The sequence below is a fragment of the Squalius cephalus genome (genome assembly GCF_949319135.1).
Source record: "Squalius cephalus genome assembly, chromosome: 23".
In the NCBI taxonomy this organism is placed as follows: Eukaryota; Metazoa; Chordata; class Actinopteri; order Cypriniformes; family Leuciscidae; genus Squalius; species Squalius cephalus.
In genome coordinates, this window is record NC_137144.1 from 20,466,112 (window position 1) to 20,483,913 (window position 17,802).

Sequence of the window (17,802 nt, forward strand, 5' to 3'; positions counted from 1 at the left end):
ATTTTAGTGGCATATTGTAATTTTACTGTATATTCCCCCCCAAAAATAAATAGGTTTTGCAATTTGGTATTGACTATTTTAAAATCAATTAAATAATTAGAAGTTAACTTCTTTTCTTTTTTTTCTTTTATTTAGATGATAGCATACATTTCTGTATCATGGGTATGTTTTTTCCTTTATTATACATTTTTGTTTTCAGATTACAGCTGACTATTTTCATGTGTTTTATATGTAGCAAGCTACTTTAGCCTTGTACTGTAGCTTCTCTAAAGGCTAGCCTTCAGCTTAGCTTATTTACTGTACGGTAGTTGGTAGCTTAGCATCTTAGCTATTTTTTAGTAGCTTGCCCTTAATAATACATTATTGAATAATAATAATAATAATTAGCCCAGTTCATTTTTCTGTATAGAAGTTGATAACTTAGCATTTAGCTTTTTTTTCGAGTAGCTTGCCTTAGAACGGTTGTAAATCATGTCCGTTTATCATAGGAATTAATTTGCTGCTATCACGGTAAATATCACCTGTTAAGTTGACTTTCTGAAAGTACTCTCAGAAATATTGTCTATTTCTGTCTGTAATGATGATCTCAGCTTTTGTATTGAGGTTGCACGTCACGTTTGATGTGTGATTTGATTATTTATTTCTTTATTGCCTCTTCTCCAAATCCAATTTTAGCTGACATTTCTTCTGACTGTAACGAAGTATGACCTTTGAAAAGGACACTTCCTGCGCGCGGACGGCGGTTTGGGCAGCTTTGCTACGCAGCAGACGGGTGAAGGCCCGATTCCGCTTTCATGTGTTTGCGCTGCTTGATGGGAAGGCCTTTATTTTGAAGCTGTCTGTGCTTCTGTTGACGTTTTTATCGTCATCACCATCTCCGAGGCTGACCGTCACACACCCTGAGAACAGCAGAAGCGAGTGCACAGAGGCGAGTGCAAATGTCTGGTTAGGAGCTAATGAAGCTTTCAGAGGGACTCAATAATTCCTCTTTCTCTATGCTAATGCGGGTGAATGATCTGTCTCAATAAGGCCCTTAACCCTCCTTCCCACGTCCCACATGTGCCTGACTCTGAATGGATGACACGGTAATGACATCATTCGTATGCAAGGGCACACATCGAGACCCCTCCGCCTTAACACGCGCATCAAGCACATGTAGGCCTGCTAACGGACGTGTAAACATATACGCGCACAGCCATTATCCGGCTAACAGGAAGTGTTAAAAGGCACTCCTGTTCTCATTCACCTCTCGCGCATACCACGTTCTCCTCTGAAAGTCATTACCGTAATTGATAGTCTGCGACAATCTGAAAAGGTTTGTTTGGGAGCTAAACTCCCTCAAGGGAGTAAGACGGTTCACACACACCTTTGTTTATTGTGCTCAATTTTCAAACTAGCGCCGTGTGTGATTATTTTCCGTTCTTTGAAAATCTACTTTTGTATTCTCATTGAATTACAATTTATGAGAATAAGATCATGAACACAGAGGTGAGTTATTCTGCTTATGAATAAGTGTATATCTATGAATAGTATCCAAAATAGAGCCTGGAATTATTATTATTATTATTTTTTGTCAGTGAAAGTAGGTGCATAACCTTCAAAACAATATAACTAAATATTACACAAGGTTTTTAGTCATTAAGTCATATTTTTGGTGTTGTATTTAAAAAAAAAAAAAGATTGATCATTTGTATATGAGTTCATTTAATTATAATAATTAAAGAAAGAAATAATACATTATTTATTTATTTACTCTTTTGTCAGCCAAAACGCATGTTTGTTTGTAGTTCTTGATAGACTTGCATTTATTTTTATAAATTAAAAGGGAAACAAAACTTTTTTGATTTATTTTTTGAACACAACTTTGCTAAAATGTTGACTGGCTGAGTTTGACTATTGTTGGTAACAATACAATTTGTGTAAAAACTGAAACATTTTGAGATTATTTACTTTCTTGATTATTTACTGTCTTTATATATTATACGTTATATATTATATGAATATTTCTAAGGATTTTTGGCATATTTAATATTGGCGATTTAGTGAAACAGTCTTAACTTCAAAATCTTAACTTTTATGCCTGTAATGGTCTCTCTCTCTCTCTCTCTCTCTCTCTCTCTCTCTCTCTCTCTCTCTCTCTCTCTCTCTCTCTCTCTCTCTCTCTCTCTCTCTCTCTCTCTCTCTCTCTCTCTCTCTCTCTCTCTCTCACCCCTCGACATTTCCTGTCTTAAGAAACATTAAAATCTCTTGGAGCTCTGTTAGTAAGCCAAACTGACTAACTGCTTCGTCAATATGCAATATTCAGAATCTTCTGTTTGTCATGATCTAATTCCCCTAGCTGTTGAAGTCCTTGAAAGTTATTTTACCATTGAATATTTGTTATTGCGTGAGGGTCTAGAAGGAATCAAGCCTTGATGGACAGCACTCCGGGTTATTTAGTTGTCCTGATCCCCCAGACCCCTTTCCTTTAAAGCCCACTGTCCAGATGAACTCTTCTGTGTGCTGAGAATAATAATGTCCTCGCCAAAATCCGGAGCCCTTGTGTGTCCCTGTGGAGGCCACCTTAATAATCTCATTATCAGTTTAATGAGGTGATTAGAATGCCGAGGGCAAGCGGAGCAGGAGTGGGCGCATTACCGAGAAACTTTCGTTTGAGGAACCGAAGGTTATTTTGTTTGTCAATTTGTACATTTTTATCAGTCTTTTTTTTTTTTTTTTTTTCACCCGTCACCTTCTCGTGTCTACGGTGGGTGTCAGGACGCTTTCCTTAACTGGTTAGCTGGTTCCCTGCCTCCCATCCTGCGACACAGGAAATGGGAAGAAAAGAAAGTGTGAGGATTCACAGGCTGAAGTTGCTATGGCAACAAGTCAGAGCAGCAAGCACATTTTTATTTTATTTATTTATTTTTTGCTGCTGGAGATTCCTTAAGCACCACACTAGGGGCCGGCTAAGCAGATTCAGATTAGGCACATTAGCATGTTGAAGCGACTTTGTCTTGAAAATATCTAACAAGTGGGTGTTTTCGTTTCACTTGGTTCCTTTCAAGAGCTCTCCAGGAAGCACAACTTGTTTTCAGCGGCACTTACAACTTTCTTCCATGATGTGCCAAAGGGGCCCTTTAAGGTTTTTTTTTTTTTTTTCCTGTCATGACTTTTAGCTGCAAAAATATGCATGCTGGGGTTGCTAAACAAAGTTGACATATTTGAAGAACCATTAACACACATGTTAGCTGCAGAATAAAATTAATTAAATTTAGAATATCTTTATTCCTAGCTAATATAATTTCTTTATTCTAGGCCAAATGCACTACTTAATAGACAGCTGCTATTTAGTGCTTGGCTCATTTTAAAAGGCATTTAGGTAAACCTTTGGTAAAAACATTCTTCTGCTAATAACTCTGACATCATAATCACGAGATTCAATAAATGCTCATTAACATTTGAACATCCACATTTGAATATTGTATTCGCATTGTATTGAGTATTACACACACACACACACACACACACACACATGCACATTCAAAAGTTTGTGGCTGGTAATTTTTTTTTTTTTTTTTTGGAAGCAATCTCAGTAAAAGTAAAACAGTAATATTATGAAATATAATGAAAGAACAGCTGTTATCTAAAAAAAAATATAATCTTTGTAATTGTCACAATGTAAAAGTCTTAACTATCACTTAAAAAAACAACAACACTTTTTCAAAAAATAAAATTAAAATAACTGACCCCAAATCTTTGAATGTATGTGTGTGCATAGATCTATATGCTGAAATGGCTCGGCTTCCATTGTTCTATGAACAGTTGTCCTAGTTGTAATGATCTTTTGTTTTGCTGTCAGTAGATGCTGAAAGAAAATGCAGGTGAAGGGACGGGTCAGGGACGGGTAGCCTGCACGCTCCGGTCCCCTGGGCAGCACTGGGGCGAAAGGATGGATATGGGTGCATTGATTATCTGTCAACTGCTCCTGATAGGATCTGAGCGGGCCAGTGTTGGGGGTATTAAGTGATCTGAAGTATTCAATAAATATTGATAATGAAGGCCTGTTAGTGAGACTCCAGGGTTTTTGTTTCAGCCCCAGGAGAGGCATTGCTTGCTACCGTCCCACAATGTGTTGTGTAGTTGTGCATGTAAGTATGCAAGAGGAAAGATCTAAGAGCTGAACTGATGTTTTCTTTTAGTTTAAAGAGATGTTCATGCGAATGAATAGGTGCTGTTCGGTTGACTCGTGAAAAGCCACACAACAATTGTGACAGTAATCCAAACGACCCCAGATAATGATAGGTGTGTCAAAGAAAAATACTAATATTTTACCTTTTTACCTGGGTCGAGTAGGACCGGTTACATTTGGTGCCGTGTCCTGGTTGGGGTATTTAGCGTCCTTGTTAACGTGCCCGCCTCCCACTCCGGTGACGCCGGTTCGAATCCCGTTTGGAGCAGGTCGAGTAGGACCGGTTACATATGCATAATACCTTTCATTTCCGTGCCATCCTACTGTATTAGTTACTGGACTTGACACAAACATCATTACAGCTGAGATGCGTTTTGGTTGATCGGATCACAAGTAGACGAGGGAGACACATACCCATTTACACCTGGTGTTTTAATCTGTCTCTTTTAAATGAATGAATGAATGAGGCATTTATATAGCGCTTTCATATGTACTACATACACCCAAAGCGCTTTACAATCATATCAGGGGATATGACTTTTGTCCACTTTCAACCACTTCTGTCCTGATTTCTTCGAGAGGAGGGTTTATGGGCGGGTAAATGTATGTTGTTGTTTTTTTTGGATCTTTTGATCTAATGGACAAATAAGCTTGCACAATTTGCATATGAACGCAGCTGGAGATGACGAAAAAACACACGAAGAGCAGCAGCTTTGGTTTCTGCTCTGACAGCCACAAAACCATGCCGAGTGTGTGTGAGAGAAATCAAGAATGGTGAGAGAACATTGTGCTTGGTACGTTTTTCGTCTTCAAACCGACCACTACGAAAGCAATCCGGTCTAATGCGTTTTCGACTACCTCTGGAAGTGGTCGAAAGTGGACAAGCTCAAAACGTTTTAGACCCCGTTTACACCTGTAATTAGCGTCATCCACTTGTGATCCGATTGACCAAAACGCATCTTAATACCAGGTGTAAACAAGGTTCTTAGAGACCCTCCCTTTTGTTTTTGAGTAATGCTTTTATCTTGGCCTCCCAGATCTGAAAGCTCTATTCTGAAAACACGGCTTATTTGCTTCACAGTCATTTCGCATTGTATTGAGTTTAGTGGCTTTTAAGGCTCCAGGCCTCCTCCTCGATTTAATTTGTTGTCTTCAAAATGACCAAGTCTCCGTTTATTGAATTGCCAGGCTGCAAGGTACCGTACTGTTGCACTTATTCTCTTAACTTTGGGCTGGTCGCCGCACTGCCGTTGTTTGGCTTCCCTGTGTTTCCTTTATCACCTTATCACAAATAATCAGTGTTAAATCATTAAACTCTCTCTCTCTGTTTTCTCTCCCCTGCAGAAACTTGTCCGGGAACCCTCTGACAACTCTCTCATGGCAACTCTTTCAGAATCTCCAACTTTTCGAGCTGTAAGTTAAATGTGTTTTTTCTTTCTTTCTTTATTCTCTCAAGCCTCTATTGATTTTAGCTGTGGTTCACACCACATACAGACACCCTGCATGGTTGAATTTCATACCTAACACCATAAGCAACCAAGGATGCACCGTGATGCGTTTGTTGTGACACATCGAATGTTCTTTAATCAGGTCGTAAAAGCACATTAAGCCACTTTCGCTCTGCAGTATTTGACTTTCAAAATGGGAGGAAAACCTTTTATAATGAGCTAATTATTGTTGCTTATCAGCGTTTTGGCTTTGTGAGGTTGTCTGTTGGTTTCAAAGTTGCACGTCATCTCAGTGTACATTGATCGAGCAGATTTCGATCCGATTGGGAATGCACAATACATTTTACACTAATTATGCAAATTATTGGATGTGTATGTATATGTATACAGGTGTATGTATATATATATTGCTCTATCCTCTCTATTATGATCATTCTAAAAGTTTTGGTTTAGCAGTTTTAACGTGTTTACCTGTTTATTTGCCTATTAGGTGAAATCAGTGTTAGAAAGTCGTTGGGCCTTTGTCTCAGGATTATGGCAAATCAAGTAAATCAATTTCATAATTATAGCGGAGGTGTCATCTCAGTCCTGTCCAACAAGCAAACACTAATCAGCTGAGTGCATAGGGCTTTATCCATACAGGCATCTGCGTCTGTGTGTATTCGTGTGCGCATGACTAAATGTGATATTTTAAGCCAGGGAAGCAGGACAGCTCCTCTGAGGTGGCCCATCTTCTCTGCAGGGTTAGCACGTCCTTTGGAGATCCTCCAAGGAGAGGAGTACTTTTGGATTTCCTGTGAGATATCGAACATGTGTTGTCCTTAGAAAAAGGAAAGTGCTAACAAAAGCATGTGAGCATGTACTTTCCTCTATCTTGGTGGGTAACCATCCTAATTTAGCTACAGATTCAAGAGACAGCCTTCTAGTTAGCATGTTTAGCTTGGCCCTTTAGGTCTAGTGGCGTTTCCAGTGAACCTTAGGTTAAATATGTTCTTGTTTGTCATTTAAATGTGCAGTTAACATCATATTATGGCATTTAGCTTCTTGGTTCATTCAAATTCTGCTGGACAGAAGCAAATGACAAATTTCCTAGCATTCACAGCTGTGCTTTGGGCAAGTCATGTGATTAGACTAAGGGTAAATTAATTGTGTGTGACATAACGCAGGTCATATGGGTAATACCAGAGCCATGAAGCGATAATGATTGTGAGACACCCTCTCCAAAAGGACAACACAACCATTTTACATATGTGTACTGTTACGTAATACTAGCACGGATGCCATCTGCAAGTCTCTTGATGTTTTAATAATTTCTCGTTGGTTTTGTGTGGACTAATCCCTCTGTTAAAAATATCCCTACAAGCATCAGAGTGAATTTTGACACATTCGGAAAGCTGTCTATTGTATCTAGTATTTAGTATTTTGTAACTTGAAGAATATTTCAATCTTATTTATCTATTTGTTTTATATATATATATATATATATATATATATATATATATATATATATATATATATATATATATATATATATATATATATATATATATATATATATATTAATAATTTCTTAAATATTCATTATTACTTAAAATTTTCAGCTCTTCTAAACGTATTATCATTTATTTCTCTAATTGGTGGAGAGGGTCTATCAGTGTAGTTCTTCCCTAGGAGTTTGGCGAATATCAGTGATTTAAAAAAATGAATTTGAAATCACACCAACTTGTTGCTTAAACGGATACATAGTGGATTGATTTGCAATTTCTGAGCTCATGGTCAGCTTTTCTTGAAAGGTTTATAGGGTATCTTTAAAAATCAATTGTCTTTATGGAGAAAATGAATGAGATTTTGACTTCTGGAACCCGAGCAAAGTGCCATGAAATGAAGTCATATTTTTTATGGCCAAGTACTGAGCAAACCATCTCCCTTTAAATGAAGTAGAACCTACCATAAATGTCCAGGATGAGAACACGGGTACACCCCCCAACACACACGTGCAACCCCTGTGATGATACACTTTTACTTGATTTCTGATGCACTTTGAGTGCTTCTATTATCAGCTTGTGATAGACAGTTGGTCGTCATGGAGCGTCTCCACTTGGGGACACAACTGTTGATTAAAAACGGATAAGCTGAAAGACGGTTCCTGTCCTTCAACCAGCATGGAGCCGAAATCATCATTCTTTAAAAGAGGACACTGTTTTCTGCTCTTTTTGTACTTGTTTTAGTTGTACTTGATCTTTATCACATAATACAAACTGGGAATTGGATTAAATTAGATAAAGACTTTTTACTTATGTTTTAAAAAATCTGTGCATCAGCTAAAAATCAGCTTGCATTATTTCAACTTTAACAGCAGAATTCCTGGTCGAAAAACTACATTACCAACGATGCTGTAGAGAAAATTCCACCAATTAGAGAGTCAAAAAAAGCAACGCGCACCAAAAAAGCTCTTAAACTTCGCCCACTCCCATGAAGCACTGCGAATGACATAATCGAGTCGATCTCTCTACGCTCTCAAAATACTTAAATGTTGGTACATACTGTATGCATATTGTGCAATAAACTTAAAATATATTTTTATATAATCAACATTTGTAAATGAGTAGTTTTATATTTCGCCATCGTTTTTAATTTGATTATTCCGTTTGCAATGCTTAATGGCTTTAGGGATGGAAAGAGCTACAATCCCATGAAGTACACAGTCTTGCACTTTTTTTATTTTTAAATACTGTGTTTTGAAATACTTTTTTGCCTCAAATCAAACTTTGTAATGTTATGATTCACCTCGTAGCTGATTGGCTTGGTCCATGGCTTGTAACTCTTTAACGAAGACTTTAAAAAAAAATCCCTATCCCAATGGGTAAATTAATGGAAAAAAAAAACACCTCTGGAACCAGCGTCACAGAAAAAGGGGGTGGGCACTGTTGCACACTATATCAAGGATGGGAAGCTAATCCTTAAATACCGCTTTGTCCTCTAAAATGGCCTGTTCTTTAAGCAATAAATATGTCTGCCAGTGTGATTTCAACCATGGTTTTGGTATATGAAGCACATTCAGTGCTACTAAGCAGTCAGCACTACATGTACAAAGGCCTGTATAACTAGCATAATGGTTTAAGCACATTACTGCTTTACTTTTATGCACTCTTGGAAGACTCTGATGCACCTGCCAGAGTGCTGCCAAAATTTGAGACGCAGGCTGTGGGAATCACACATAATGTCTGCAGTCAGTGCCAGCACTGTCACTCTATAAGAACTGATGCGAACATCTGTAAAAACGTCTTAGCGCGAATGTGAGTGTTTGTCCACACCCACGCTCAAGTGTGCTCACACATGTAATTGCTGTCAGTTTTTCTTCTTGACGGCCGGGAGGTGATAGGGGCGTAGTGTGTGTGGCTCAGGACCGAGGGTATAATCACCGTGTAGTGGAACGACCCATGCAGAAAAGCCAGCCTACACTGAAACTTATTTATCACTGCAGTAGCATGTAGGAAATGTGCCAATTACCCATACCTTTTATGGAAACCCATGCCACAAGAATGCAAGGTCTGAATTGTCAATTCATTTGGTCCTTAATTGGTATATTATGTAATTAATTTGTTTTGTTTTTTAATCAATTGTGTGTGGTTGCCAAGGTGTTGCTAAGGTGTTTTGAGTGGTTGTCAAGTGTGTACTTGCTAGTCCAAGTCAATAGAGCCCCATCAAGTCTCCCAATCTTGTCTGTAGATCCCTCCTAGTCTGTAGACGTCTGTGTTTAATCATACGACAAACAAAGAATTGTGTGATCAGTAATTGTACACCTCTGAATGCAACCAAGGGTTAGTTTACATGATGACAACGATATGTTAAAAATGGAAAAGTTCTTCCTTTGTGACAGCGTTGTCAAAATAAAAACGATTGTCCATGAAAACGATTAAAAACGCTGTATAATGCTGCCAGGCCAGTAGTTGGCGATGTCACTTTATAAAGAAACACGACACGCCCATAGACTGAACACGTAATATGCATGCGCATGATGTCACCGTTTTCACAAAATTTGAGTTTACACTGAAGTTTTTCATTTTCAAAAACTTTCACTTTGAATTTTTTTTCAAAAGTTAGCTTTTTCAGACCCCCGAAACGCTGTTGTCGTGCAAATGAACGACCAAATCGCATAAAAAGTGTACAGTTTTAGTTAAAAAACAGTATCGTTTAATATAATGTTAGCTAACTGCATGATTTTACATTTCTAAAATGCATAACTTAGACACAGTCACCCCTGATAGCAGAAAACTCTAAAGGGGGTCGCACACCGGACGCGCAGCTCAGTGCCGCGCCGCGCCGCGTCTTTTAAATTCTAACACATTATTCTCTATGAGAGTACACACACCGGCGGCGCCTTTCGGCGTCTGTCCGCGGCGCCCAGCAACGGCTCAGGACCGTGTTCAAAATCCTGCCGCGCCACAGAGCGCCATTTACATAGTTTTATATTAAATTTATTAAATTTATGTGTCTCAAATCGTAGTTAATGTATATACGGACTTCACCCTGTGCTGCAATATACATTTAGTTTTATATTTATTTACAGAAATCAGAAAATTGCTGATGTTATCGGATTTTCAGGTGAGAGTTGTCCTAGACGTGGCGCGGCGCTGAGCTGCGCGTCCGGTGTGCGACCCCCTTAAATTGTAATTGTCATGCATTTTCTGTAAAGCTGCTTTGAAACAATGTATTGTGAAAAGCGCTATACAAATAAATGTGAATTGAACTGTATCGTGTAAACGACCCCTAAAACTCTTTTAATTTTCTCCTTTAAACTATTGATTCGTTTTACTTGAACCATCTAAACCAAAAGATTCACTAGAACGAATCAGACCTGCAAATTACAAAATAAACATTGTGAAATTAAAACATTACTACTTCTATTTGATATTACTAGAAAATGAGAGGATTGGCGAAAGACTGATTTTGATGTCTTTTTTATGATCCCTGAAATTTCGTCTTAGATAACAAAATTGTGGCAAAAATTGCATTTTGCGTACATACTCTACGTAATTTACATTTTCATTCTCCTCGGGCACTAGCTGTCCCAAAAAGGATGAAGAGAAACAGTAAGGACTGCAGTAATCAAGACAGACATAGAGTGAGATGGAGAAAACTGCATTCAGCAGGAAAATTGTGGCCTGAAATCAGATATCTCACGCAGACTATATTGTACAGAGTGAATGACCATAATTAGTCTGCTTTGTACAATAACACAGCAGAGGACACTGGAGTAGCCTAATCTGAGGTGCAGATGTAGGCCAAGTGTCTCATTTATGTTTATTTGCTGCAAATCCATTTATCGTAAATAAGCTTGGAGAGGAACAGCAGGAAGGGCTGTAGTTTTTCCGTTTTCTCAGTTATCTGTTTTCTGACATCTTTGCTTTTTTTACAGCAGAACCGAAGAGATTGAGGCCTTTCGACTGTAACAGGGATGTCATTGTTGGATTGAACATTTCTCTGACAGAATATACCTTAACCTCTCACTCCCATCCCCCCTTTTTTTGTTGTTATTTTACAATCTCAAGGCAAGCGTGAAGTATGCCTGGATGTTTGTCAGCTTGCCCTTGAGGTGATCTTGATTTTAAAGATGTCCGCTGATCCTTCACGACAAGTCCTTGATATCTCTCGCATTGTCAGAATTTTATTGACATGGAGAGTCATTGTTGGGTAAATCAAAGCAGAAAGTATCTCATGCAGTCACGTGGCTGGAGCTTGACACATTACAGACTCAGATCAAAACGATAAGCGGGTCTAACAGGAGGGATTTTCTTATCATAGTTCATATAGACCTCTGAATGCACACTGTATGTCATTTTATATATTTTTCTCATAAAGATAAACCTCTCAACTGGTTGGTTTCTGCTCAGAAATGGGTTACAGCAGGTTTGATCCGACACAGTCATGGGCAACTGGGTTAAAACAATGCTAAATGCTATGTGAAATTAACCAGATAGCAATATAACAAGAGAGGAATAAACACTTTATGGGCCCTATTTTAACGATCTGAAACGCAAGTATCAAGCGCAAAATGCAAGTAACTTTGTGGGCGGGTCTTGGGCGCTGTTGCTATTATACCGCGTCAGGCGGTATATCCCACGATAAATGACTCTTGCGCCTGACGCAAATCTAAAATGGGTTGGTCTGAAGTAGCTTCATTATTCATAGGTGTGGTTTGGGCGTAACGTGAAATAAACCAATCAGAGTGACATCTCACATTCCCTTTAAGAGCAGGCGCGCTTGTTCTATAGCGGATTCCTATTATAACGGCGGATTTGCCAGACGCACGCGAGGAGCTATCTATCTATCTATCTATCTATCTATCTATCTATCTATCTATCTATCTATCTATCTATCTATCTATCTATCTATCTATCTATCTATCTATCTATCTATCTATCTATCTATCTATCTATCTATCTATCTATCGTTCGTAATAATGTAGGCTATGATTTGCAAAAATGAAACCTCCTGCGTCTGTGTGTAGATGAGAGAATCAAAGTGTAAAGGACAAAACTAGTTAAGAACAGCTGCTTTTACCTCATTTTTCACTTTTTCCTCTTTACCTGAAGTTCGCTGGTTTGTGGTGCGGAACCTAGCAACTTTAGCTAGCCCCCTTGTTTCTGAGCATTTTCAAGTGCGAGTGAGGCGACAAATGGTAAATCTTCTGTACCCGCTCGGAGGATGATGATATGATACAAGCCTATTTACGGCCAAAGCACAAAAGCACATTCGCCACACTCCGCAGACTCAGTCACTCAGCCGCCGCTTTCAGCCTCCCGGCTAGCAGCTGCGAGCACCATCAATCCGTTTTATTCTGTTGACCTTTCTCTAATCTCAGTCTGTATAAAGCAGCTCCCACAGACACGAACTTCATGTCTGGCTCATCGCTCGAAGGATCATCACCGTTTAAAAAAAAAAAGGACTAAGAGTAATAGTGACAGTAAACAAGCTGCGGGGAGACTCTATTTTAAGGCATTTATTTCCCACATTTACAGCTGTCTAAAAAGTATTAAAAAAATGAAACAGAAACAAAACACTGCAATTTGGTTTTTAGCCAGGGAGCCGGGCTAACAATTTAATCAGATTATTTAACAGGCCTAGTGTTGTCAATGAGCCAAGGTAGTTAAATAATATAACAAAGTAATTATGTTTTCCAGGATGTATGAATGACCCAATGTGAGCTTTAATTGCATGGATAAAAAGTTATGTAAACAATTGATGAGAGAATGCTAATTATCAGGTTTGAACTTGAATATTAAATAAATGTAAAACAGTTTAGAATGTTATCATTTTAAAATAGAAATCTTGTTGAGAACTGCTTTCTAGACTGAGAAAAGCCAGAAAGACAACAACTCCCAGAATGCATTTGCTTCGCTGCCCTACGAGGCCACTCCCAAGCCACGCCTACCGGTCACAGAGCGCGGTATCGGAAGAAATGATACAACTAGGCTACTAGTTGACTCGAAACTGAAAAGACGCCGTTTTATCGTGAGATCCCCCCCATGGGTGGGTTGAAAACATGCAGAACTAGCTCGTACTGGCTGTAGTCTCTCGCCTCTGGCCAAAAAAGCCTCAGATGACGCAAAATGACGATTTTTGCGTCATCTGAGTTTTTTTTTCCAGACACACAATACAGAAATCTCTTGTCTCAAGGGGACATGAGGGAGGGAAGCACAAATACTACCGGGTTTCTACTGATACAAAGCTTAATGCTAATGGGTGAAGTATCCCTTTAAGTTCATCAGTCTATCAGAAGTCAGCTCTAATAAAATTTCCAGCCATCTCGAGCAACAATGGGGGTAGTGAATTGTGAATGAACTCTTATCCTTGTTTTATTCTGCAGAACAGGGTCAGAAATGGTGCAGGAACTGACCGTTTTTGGAAGAAATAGTTTTGAAGTTAGATGAAAGTCTATGGTATAATTTGAAAGTTTTCTCTGAAGGGACCTGACCTCCCTCGACTCCAGCGTCGCAACCTGTGGAATCGGTGCCCGTTTTAGTAGCGATTGCACTGCAGGTAGTGTCCATCAGCTGAATGGAACCATGCCCAGCAATCTAACAAATGCCAATTTATTGTGCAGGTAAAGATCCTGGCTCGAGTTCACTTTTAAATCTCTGTCAAACATGACACAAAAAAATGTGCGGTAAAAAAAACAGCACATACTCACTCATCTTGTTTGTCTGCAACATAATGAGATTACTGATTGGGAGAAAACTGTTAAGCCTGGTGACACATTGTGGAGGGAGATCGTACATTAATCCTCGGTTTATAAGGATGCTTAAGTCATTATGCATGTGAAAAAAGATTAAAATGCATATATTCATTAGTCTTGGGACTGTTAAACAGAACTTGGCAATATTGCTGAGAATCCATTTTTCACAGTTCCCTTCACTTCCTACAAACATTTCTGATTCCTATCAAACCTGGCAGCATTCGTGACGCTTTAAAGACGACTTGTTTAATGTCGTACATGCTAATTAGCATCACAGAAGAAAAAAACACTGCATATCTGTACTGCTTTTAGTGGTATACGCAACAAAATATTTGACGCATGAAAAAAGCTGTGATTTTTCACAATATAACAGCAAGATAGGACTGTGAAGAACGTGTTTTAAACCGAGCTGAGCAATTTTAGCGGGTATAGAGGTACTTTTGTCTCTCGCATTGACCTCTGACCCCACCTGTTACCATGACTACACGTGATCTTGTCTATCTATCAAGACAAGGCCAAGCTTTTGTTACACCAACTAGTGAAAGTGTGAGAAGAAAACAGAGATCCTTGACAGAAATCTGTCTTTAATTTCCTGACCAACACGCTGCTCTGAGGAACACAGACCTGCATATACTAGCACTCTGAAAGTTTTCCAGATGAAAATCAGTCATAAGCAATTCATAAGATAAAAAGTCATTGGTATGCCATACTGTAGCTGTGCTACTTCAAAGCTCTGTGTGCATGGCTATATACTTTGGATGCAGACCAAACAAAATCCTTGAATCATGGAACAGTATGGAAATTTAGTTCATTGCAGTGCCTAACAGAAATGCAGATATGAAAATAAAAATGTAAGAATTTACGCACTATACCAAATATTAACCCTAAGTATTGGCTGCAGTGTTACTTTTAAAAGTAACGTGTGACAATATCGTGTTACTCCCTAAAAAACAAAGTACATTACTTTTGAGTGACTTAACAAAGTAAGACTTTTGTTACACTTTTTCTTTCCAGGGCTGGGCTTGCTTGCTTGTTTTTGTAACAATAATAAAAAAGTTATATTTTTGGTAAATGTACAGGCCCTTTCTACGGAGCCCCTAAAGGGACCTTTGCAAAAATAAAAATACCCAGGCTTTCAGGTGCTCACGAGAAACTTAGAAACTCACGATAATGTAAATTGCGTAACAGTAATTATATAATTATCTACAAGGCCTTGTCATGACACTCATATGCATACGTTTGTTGCAAAATATATTTATAGCTGACCTCTTTCATTGCGATCATGACTGAAGACGAACTGGCAAAATATATGGTCAGATATGGGGTTCGTCTTGCAGTTAGAGCATTTTGCCGTTAAAGACTCGCGGCATGTGAAACCACCAAGTCCACTGTAATACATACATTACGAGACAAGATGCAAAAAGGTGCCAGTACATCTGCAAATGATGGGGTTTTATTAAACAAACTTTCAGGAATCGGCAATAAACATGCATTTAAAGAGACCAGACGACTGGAAATTGAGTGGCTTCATTTTCACAAACGAGAATTTCACCAAGTTCGATGCTGAATGTCTTCAATACTTGAGTACTCTTTTCGTCGAAACAGACTTCTAGACCTTCAAATGCGTTTTAAAGGTCCCGTATTATGCCCCTTTTCACAAGATGTAAAATAAGTCTCTGATGTCCCCAGAGTGTGTATGTGAAGTTTCAGCTCAAAATACCCAACAGATCATTTTTTACAGCATGTTTAAATTGTCATTTTTTGGGGCTCAGGAAAACGCGCTGTTTTAGTGTGTGCCCTTTAAATGCAAATTAACTGCTGCTGCACGGCACAGGGGGCGGAGCCTCATGAGCTTGCGCTCAGTCTCTCAGGACAATTTCATCTCACGGAATGATGATAATATCAGAAACTCTCAGTAACGGTGTTCATTTCGAGTCGGACAATAATGCCTACAGAGTCAGAGTGCTGTATAGAGATGGAACAGGTATAGTTTAGTAGTTTAATTACGGTTATTATAATGTATTTGTCATCTGCTTGTATGTATCCATTATTTATTAATAGCCTAAGTCTGTTGTTTCGGACCAGGTCCGAATGATGATCAAACATTTACTGATGAGTTTAATAAAGTTTATTGTACATCACACAAAAGATGAAGCGTCAGTTTTACTTCAGAAAATCACCGTAAGATCTGAGTAAACACAGTAAGTTATTAGAAGTGCGCAAGTACATAAACGAATTTCGGTAGAGATGAGGGAGCATTTCTGTGGGCGGAGGTTAGTCAAAAAACGGTTTTAATGATGTCATTAAAGAAGGAAGTAGAGGGATGTAGTCCAAACGGGCCGTTCGCTGTAGGCGACTTCTGTTAAATAAAATATCTCGCTTGGCATTGAACTTTGAGCTTTATAATTTTACAGATATTATTTATGCTCTAACAGCAACATTACACACTAACTAAAGTTTGAAACATGGGATCACGAAGAACGGGACCTTTAAATGTCGCTCAGTGATTATATATCTGTGTCGAAATGCAAGAAATGAAACAATGTCTTTGTATTGAAGTCCTAGTTTTAAATAGATTTCGATGAATTCATGCGCATCCACATCCATGCTCTTGTTTTCTTCAGAGTAAGATGGCAGTTATGCAAATTGTACGCAAACCGGAAATTGTAACGCGTGAGTTACATAGTAACGTCTCGGTTACGTATGGTAACCCTCGTTCCCTGAGTCCAGGGAACGGAGACGCCTCGTCGGGGGAGTTCCCCTGACGAATTGGGATCACGCTAGGGAGACCAATTGCCTTCGAGTGAATTAAAACGAGCCAATGAACATTGGCATGCAAGATTTGCATTCCGCGGCCCGCCTACCAGTGCGGGTATAAGGCGGAATCAAGCACATGCACAAACGCTTTTCGCTGAGGAGCCGAACGGTGTCCAGTCCTCCGCGAAGGTACAGCAGCATGGCGACGGGACGAGGCGTCTCCGTTCCCTGGACTCAGGGAACGAGGGTTACCATACGTAACCGAGACGTTCCCTTTCGTCAGCAGGGAACTCCGACGCCTCGTCGGGGGAGTTCCCCTGACGAATTGGGATCCCTACCAAAACGCCATGGTGCTGGCCCCTTCCAGCGCCCAGCTAAGCTACAGCCCTGCAGCAGTTTCCAGAAATTTTGCGGGAGCTAGCTAGGGAATCACACTGCTGTTCCGCAAGACCCAATCAGTGGATATTGGATAACACTGGGAAAGCGTGCCCGACCCCAAGGATATAATAGGGGGAGGGAACGCTGCGGAAGCTGAGGCAGCCTAGAGGAAGGCCCTCAAATACACACATGTACTAACCACATAGGGTAGTGAAACATATGGCAGTCCTTGAAGGTAGTCCCAGTCCAGAGGAGTGAGGAGCGTACTCAACAGGGACGACAGAATGAGTCTGTCAAGGGGAAGACACGGCTGAACTGCACGTGGCAATCATGGGTCACTGCAGGGACCACTGGAAAAACACCCAGTCTACTAGCAACTCCTTACTGAAGGTAGCAGACCTGGTGCCGGGCGGTCCGCAACGCCTGGCACCGGAGGGGGTGATGGAGGAACTCACGAGGTTAGCCGTTTGTTGGGTAACCAACGGAGCAAAAAGACGCACGTATCCGCTCACGGAATGGCGTCGCAAGCCGACACACCTATTCCCTCTAATTACTGGCCGTAGCAAGTACTCGGGAGGAAACAGATTCCACACGTAGGCTATAAAACCTAGCGAACGTGTTCGGTGTCGCCCAGCCCGCAGCTCTACAAATGTCTGTTAGCGAGGCGCCTTGTGCCAGAGCCCAAGAAGCGGCAACACTCCTAGTGGAGTGAGCCCGCAACCTGGGTGGGCAGGGCTCACCCTGGGACTCATAAGCCCTGGTGATAGCATCCACTAGCCAGTGGGCTAACCTCTGCTTGGAGACCGCCT

At 39.9% G+C, this 17,802-nt stretch overlaps 1 protein-coding gene across 3 annotated transcripts in view; it reads left to right on the plus strand.

Moving 5' to 3' along the window:
* ntrk3a (neurotrophic tyrosine kinase, receptor, type 3a) overlaps positions 1-17,802 on the plus strand; it is a 215,508-nt gene that overhangs the window by 89,972 nt on the left and 107,734 nt on the right. For all 3 annotated transcript variants that reach the window (XM_079859110.1, XM_079859111.1, XM_079859112.1), the window contains exon 4: positions 5,516-5,584. In XM_079859110.1, coding sequence (XP_079715236.1) covers positions 5,516-5,584 — 69 coding nt within the window. The remainder of the gene's footprint in view (positions 1-5,515; positions 5,585-17,802) is intronic.